This window comes from Rhipicephalus sanguineus, chromosome 3 (assembly GCF_013339695.2).
Source record: "Rhipicephalus sanguineus isolate Rsan-2018 chromosome 3, BIME_Rsan_1.4, whole genome shotgun sequence".
NCBI classification, from domain to species: Eukaryota; Metazoa; Arthropoda; class Arachnida; order Ixodida; family Ixodidae; genus Rhipicephalus; species Rhipicephalus sanguineus.
Window position 1 is genome coordinate 114,429,723 of NC_051178.1, and position 7,340 is coordinate 114,437,062.

Consider the following 7,340-nt stretch of genomic DNA (forward strand, 5'->3'; position numbering starts at 1 on the left):
CGCAACATGACGCAAGAGAAGGCCATGGGCCACGGCCATGGAGGAACGCAAAAACTGGGAGGGAGCGTCACGCGACAATATTGAAGCCTATAGTCACATAAAATTTATGAGAGAAGTCGGCCCTGGCCACGTGATAGTCAAACGCTACCATTGGTCAGCTCGCTTTGGTTGCGCCTGCTGCGGGCTCTGCGGGTGTCTAATCCTACCCAGGAGGCACCGCGCACTGGCTGGGAGGGGCGGCGTCACAGGAAGTTGGCATGCCGCGGCTAGCTCAATCACGTGATGTTCCCTCCTAGTTTTTTCCCCCTCCATGGCTAGAGCCAACGCGACAACCGACCCCATGCCGAAGGTGCGAGAAGAGTCTCGCGCTTTCCCAAGCTTCCCACGTTCTACGATCGGGTCTCAAACCCAGGCGAAACCCAATATAAGCGCGTGGAGGGGAAGACTCAGTCCACTCAATCAGACAGCGGCGGCAAGAAAAGTCATGTAACTAGCCCGACTGCTGGAAGAGAATCCCCGTCCCAACGCTACAGTCCACCAGTGTTTTAAAGAAATACTTCCAAGATTTCGCCGCGAACGGCTGATTGTGAACAAACGCTGGTGAATATGAAAGGACACTTATGGTACATTCGGCTGGGCGCCGCCGCGCTCTGACTCAGATTGTCTTTGCGCAACCTAGTGTGTTGAGATGCTTGGCTCATTTTCACAGAGCTTATTGAAGGTCATCGAGTCGCCGTTGTACTGTTCGCATTGGCTGTGGTCACGAGTCGATTTCTACCGCATGTGCTACAGCACTTCTATTTTCCAATGCCTCAGCATTCACCCGGGATTGCTTCGAAAGAGCTGTATGTGCTGTTAGGGCCATATTCAACTGCTCCCACGGCAGCAACACTCGCACGTTCAAATTACCGGTAGCTGCAACACCCCACTCTGTCAATTTCGGTATGTTTTCATGCAGTTCCTGCTCTACACTGTCGCAGTGAAGAAGCCGACTAGAGAACCGAAAGTGAAGAGGACGAAGTTCGGAGTCATCGGCTAGCGGCTGCCAGCCAAAAGTGTAGCCTTTCGTGCTGGTTGTGCTACCGGTACTACTTCTATCTGTGTGCAAGCTTTCAGGTTATTCAGCCACGCAACATTATGAACGGACATAGCCTCAGTAATCGGCACAGAATGTAGTACGTCAAAACGTAAGCGTATGCATCTACCTGCGGTGACATTGGTCACAGTAACCGGCTGCTGCTGACCGCTTGGAGCACGCTGAAGGGTCCAGGCAATACCCGTCACCATAAGCAGAGGCAGCAAGATAAAGACGCAGCGCGAGCCTTCCTTGAAGGAACACACCTGCGCACGACGAAGAACGTTCCGCAACGCACGCATCACTGCCACAATAAGCGATGTGTTCATAAATTATTGTGCGCGTTAGAGGCAAACCGAAACACCATTTCATAATGCAATAAGGTCGAAGTCTGGGTCAGTTGGTACGTGACTCTGAGGCAAAAACCAGTCAAAAATACGCCGGACAAGGGAAAGAAGTTTCAAACACAACGACTGGTCGTTGTGTGTGTCACTTCTTTCCCTTGTCCGGCGTCTTTTTCACTGGTTTTTGCCTCGGGACCATTTCATAAGCTATGGGTGACAATGCGCCGACTGCAGAGAGGGAATCTTTATCATTGGTAATCTCTACAATCGCTTGAAAACTACTGCGGTGGGATTGAAACTATAAGTCCCGCTTACATGCATGTATACGCTTTTGGGTACAATCTCTAGAGTTACATCCGTGATGCGGCGAAGAATCCCACTCCTGCACATGATATGACCTTCACCTACGTGCTTAGCAGCGCCACACTTCTGTTCCTACCTGCAATAACGACGGTCGTGCGTGAAACAGTGAAAGGTGAAAGGCAACAATGAAATATGGCAACGTGAAATGACAAGTAACCTCGATAAAAGATCAGACTGCCATATCAAAAAGGGCTGATCGCCGACAAACCCACCATTGAGAGCGCATACAAACACGCATATGATCGAAGCACCTTAGGGTGCTTCATTCGTGTAGTATACAATCGCATTTCCCTACACTCGCCGAGGCCGGGTTCCTCGCGAACTACGCCGCCGCCACCGCCACTGAACTCTGTAACTCATAAAAGCTTCGGTTAAAAATAGCCTGCTTTCCCAGAGTTCCTGGTCTGATGCGCTTGCTTACTCGATCCCACCAGTAGTAAAGTGCAGTTCAGTATCACACTAATTCTCCTTGGCATTATACAACCTCAAGAAGCGCCCAGCTGCGGCTGGCGCGCCGATCGTGCAGTCACTGTCATAGCAAAGCGATCCGACATCGGAAGCAGTGTGATGCGTTTAACAAGATGTGCTATCGCATGACATCGACGACCACTGGAGATGGCCAGACTCTACGCGATTCGTTAACGCAGGAATACGCAGGAAACGCGGACAAGCAAGCTTTCCACGCGCTTCAGTCGGACACAAGTAAGTAAAATTGACGTTCTACAAGTTTAAGGAGATGGCTATGCATCTTTGCACCGTACCATTCCACGCCTACTCGAATTCAGCGGGAAATCGCTGAACAAACTTGTACAACATAATTAATCGGCTTGCCTTCTTCCACAGACAACACAGCATGATCTTCCGGAAACTGAACGAATCGCTGGCCGAGATGTGAGTCTTCGACGACGGGGTCGGCTGTACGTGGAAACACGCAGCGAACTGGCATCTTCTTCTTCTTTTGCCTACTGTCCCATTGGGCGTGGCGCACTCTCGTGAAATCCAATAGTCACATGGTCCCTTATACTTTTGATGATTATGATGATGCTCCTGAGATTATTGGCATTTGCCTAAGATGATTAGATGACAAAAGCCACCTTTTAGATGCGAAGCAGCTTTTGCGCTGGGCTTTGTCCGTAGTTCCATTGGCGACCGTCCGCTTTCTGAAACCTACCATAGCCATCTGTAGCATATTGAGCGCGCACTCGCGCCAAGGAGAAGTCTTCTTCGTCTTGTTCTTCGACCGCCTTGATGACGATACGTGAAGAGCACTTTAGGGGCCCGGGCTGCTGTATGCTGTCCTAGCTTGGCGTAACGCAGGCGAAACCACGTGTGCTGGCACGCGCTAGCGCGTTCGTGCCTGTAAGGGGCTGGGTAAGACGCTGTGGCCTCTCCCCCTTACACTCTCTCAGCTATCACGTGATGGCGTCGGGGAACGACATTCTACAGGCGCGCGATGAACCCGCGTGGCGTGCTCCAACGAGTTTTCGGGACGAGTAACAGCAACAGCAACTACAGTGAATTCTTGGTGTGCTCCACATGCAAGGACGCGTTAACATCGGGCAAGGTGCCCGTGATGAACGGAACTTTAAGTCGACCCATGCGCTCCTTCGCATCCCCACATGGTTCCCTTTAGCGGGAGATGGTGAAAATTTTTTCATCTTCTTTTTATTCTTAGTCGATTGCACTGATCCCCTGAAAGCGTTCGGCACCCAGTGCGGCTTTGCACCGCCTCTGGGACAAGAGGCATTGCAAGCTTTCTGTATCTCACCTGGTTTTGCGCTGCCTCCGTGATCGGCCTATCTTTGACCAAGCGACGTTGTCATATGATCTACCAAAGAGCCAAGCCATTTCTTGATGTCATGTGATGACGTCATCATGTGACGCCACGTTATGTGACATAATGACGACGTCACACATTTCCGGCGATCTGTGATGTCATGATGATGTCATATGGCGATGTCATCACGTGATGATTCTTTGCATCGCTCGTGACGACGCCGACCGTCGCTTTTCGCGCTTTATGAGGCATCTGAAGCTTTCGCCTCGATATAATATGCCCCCCAACCGAAGTAAGCTTCCTGTCTCTCTCCCTTTCTTGCTCTCTATGAGACGCAAACTGGGGTTCGAGAAGCATTCTTTCGATTCACGTGAAAAACACCACATTTGGAAAGAAAGAAAGAAAGAAAGAAAGAAAGAAAGAAAGAAAGAAAGAAAGAAAGAAAGAAAGAAAGAAAGAAAGAAAGAAAGAAAGAAAGAAAGAAAGAAAGAAAGAAAGAAAGAAAGAAAGAAAGAAAGAAAGAAATACACTGGTGACGTATACAGTAGGACTCGAGAAATGTGATATGAAGCTTCAGTCAAGACTATAAATATAGACTGAAGAAGAATATATCACTTTCACAGAAAGCTTCCTTACGAAGTAACTATCGATTTTAAAGATGATTGCCGGACGGCACTCGGTGACAATGTGCAATGACGACAATCAAGGTTTTTGTTTCGTTTTGTCGCCTAAAGAAAACTGGCTCATACCCTATATTGGCCACACTGTCGATTCATTATGCTCGTCTTCTTCTTATTTCGCTTTGAAAAACGCACCCTTTTTTCTTGGCTAGTCCCCTGTAGTGGGTAAGCGCCATGGTCCAAGAAGCAAGCGAGTATACCTTCCAAGAACAGGCTTTGCAGACTAGTGCGCTTAGCGAAGTTATGATCGTCCTGACTGTTTGTCGGCGCGCTTTGCGCAGTATGGTCCGGTTAGCTTTCATCAGCGACCGTTTGAGACGCCGTCGAGACGCCTTGGACAATGGGTTCAAGTCTTCAGCAGGATTACCAAGGAGGCGGACGACTTTAATGATGGTCGCTCTGATCGCTTACGCGGCAACGTTTGCCTTATTGGCGCTTGCTCTCCTGCTTCATAGACGGCATGGACTTGCCATCTACCTCCCGGTGTTCAACTTCACCACCACAGACGCCAACGTATTCAACGACTCCTCGCTCGACCAGGATGTACCAGGTGGTTGCGATGAAAAGGAAGTGAGCCGCGTGGCTCGCGTACTGGCCAGCAGCTTGAACACGACAGCGGATCCCTGCAAGGACTTCCACTCGTACGTCTGCAGCGGATTCAGGCGAATCATACGCACATCTTTGCTCGACGATATGGAAACGCAGGTGACCACTTCCATCTCTCGATTCTTCCACAGAATAGCGCGTGGCGTCAAGAAGCCCCTGCCAGAGGCACTAACAAAGGCGGTGGAATTTTACGCAAGTTGCGTGAAGCCCGTTCACACGAACGGACGGACTCACGCCTTGGCATCTTTCTTTAAGGAGCAGGACTTTTCATTCAACACCAAGATCGACGGCTTCTTGGAAACGACACTCGAGCTTCAGTTAAGGCTGGGCCTCGAGATTTTCTTCACGCTTGTGGTGGACCCCTATCCGCGATTCCAGGAAACTTCTCGTTACGTCTACCTTGGCTCCAGCCGTCTTTTCGAAGAATGGAAGCGGGCGAGGAACGTATTGTTCATGAGTGGCTCTTACACGAGCTACGCGAGCGCGGTGATTTTGGCCACGGGATTTGACGAGAACGCCGCCTTCGACCTCGCTCGCAGAGTCTGGTACATCGAGTCGAAACTCATGACCCGCTCAATCAAGCCAAAAAGGGTTCTCGCTAAGAAAAAGCTCGAGTCCAAATGGAAGGAACTGCTCCACCGTTACTCCCGGGGAGCCTTAATGGGAACGTACAAACTTAGCTTGCGGTCCAAGCCATCCGCGTTCTTCCACCAAATGATGTTCAAGGCTAACGACGCGGAACAATCAGTGTACATCACCTGGGAAGTGGCGCGACACCTGGCCAGCGTGAGTGGCTACGTTGAAACTGGAAGCATTCCCGATCGGCAGGTTTACTGCTTTGACATGACGTACGTATTCTACGGTCCTGCGATTTCCGCTGCTGTCCTGTTCCCATCCGTCAACAACAGCAGGCTAGATCAAGTCCGAAGAATGGTCAGAACATTGGCGAGTGAAGTCTACGGGAGCATTGAGGACTCGGATTGGGTGCTACCCGAGACAAAGGCCAAATTGGCCAGGAAGCTTCGGCTTGTCACATGGAAGCTCGGCTACGATCTAAATCTCGAGAGCTGGCGCGGCCTTAATGATTACTACCGAAGATACCCGATCGCATCGGGCATATTCCTGACAGACTACGTAAAAACGAATGAAGCACACGGAATAAAGTTCTTTGAACTTAAGCGTCAGCGCCGAGAAGTGGACTTCAGCTTCAGAAGCGACATCGTAGGTGCATTCTACGAGGGCCCCAACGTCCTCGTAATCCCTGCCGCTTCCATGCTGAGCCCGCTGTTCAACTACGGTGCCTCACCGGCGATCAATTACGGCCTCCTGGGCAGCGTTATCATGCAGAACTTAATGCGCGCTTTCGGACACAACAATATGCTGACCGACGGTTCTGGCTCCCCGATCGCCTGGTTTCCCGAGGAGCGGGCAGATTTCGAGGACCGGTACCAGTGCGACCGCATGTCGGAAGTCCGGGACAGTGACGTTGATCCACCGGCCGGCGTGTCAGTCGGCGCGCAGGCGTTCTTCCGGGCCTACAAGAGGGCATCCGCTGCTCGGGGCAATCGCAGCTGCTCGTTGCCTGGTCTCGAGAGGCTCTCCAGCGACCAAGTGTTCTTCGTGAGCCGCTGCCTGCTCCGCTGCCACGATGTGCCGGGCACCACGGACGGCGTCCACTTAGAGGACCATGCTTGCAACCTTATGGCGAAGCACTCAGCCGAGTTCGCCAACGCCTTCAATTGCCCGATGGACCACAGCAACACCTTGTGTGACGTGTGGTAGCGCCTGTGTGAAAGCAAAGATCTAATGTATATAAAGGAACTATTTTACTCATCGTGTATTGGCTATTACGTGCGTTTTTAACATCAGGCCAAAAATCCCAACCACGCGTACTACAAGACCCAGGGGCTAACCCAAATGACCACTTTGGGTGGGGGTGGGGGGTTGTTTTTTTAATTCGGTGGGGAGGGGGGGGGGGTTGTGCCATTAACCACATAACCACACGTCTGTAGCCAAATAGTCACGATTCGTTCTCAGTTAAATCGCTTAGTGCCGCTTTCATCATCTTGCAAACAACGATTTGACCAGTTTGAAAATTTATTGACACCAGTTGGCATGGTCAAAATGTGTAATAACACTAAAAACTAAAATAATTTTGTACGGGAGTCTGGATAATGTCGACTATAAAGGCACTTCAGCCTTTAGCCCCGGCTTCCTCCTTTCCTATGCCGAACATTTTTCCTTTGAGCCAAGCATTGCGAGGTGGACCGATGTCCTTATCCACTTTGAGTAACTCTGTCCGTGTTTTGGGGTGAGAAATTAAAACAAGTTACTCCATCTCCCCCTAAAGGGAACCATGTGGGGATGCGAAGCAGGGCATGGGTCAACTTAAAGTTCCGTTCATCACGGGCACCTTGCCCGATGTTAAAGGGACACTAAAGAGCAAAACAATTTTTTCTCGCATTAGTAAAGTAGTCTTCCACAATATCAAAAAC

General features: G+C 50.5%; 1 protein-coding gene across 1 annotated transcript; it reads left to right on the forward strand.

The window, feature by feature from the left end:
• The first annotated feature begins 4,629 nt into the window (after positions 1-4,629).
• On the forward strand, positions 4,630-6,627 carry LOC119385780 (uncharacterized). The gene has a single exon (XM_037653166.1). It carries the CDS (start codon positions 4,630-4,632, stop codon positions 6,625-6,627), a length of 1,998 nt encoding a protein of 665 aa, XP_037509094.1.
• Positions 6,628-7,340: the final 713 nt, after the last annotated feature.

Excerpts from the sequence above, each read along its gene's own strand:
- LOC119385780 (XM_037653166.1), top strand. The coding sequence starts at position 4,630 with ATGGTCGCTCTGATCGCTTACGCGGCAACGTTTGCCTTATTGGCGCTT.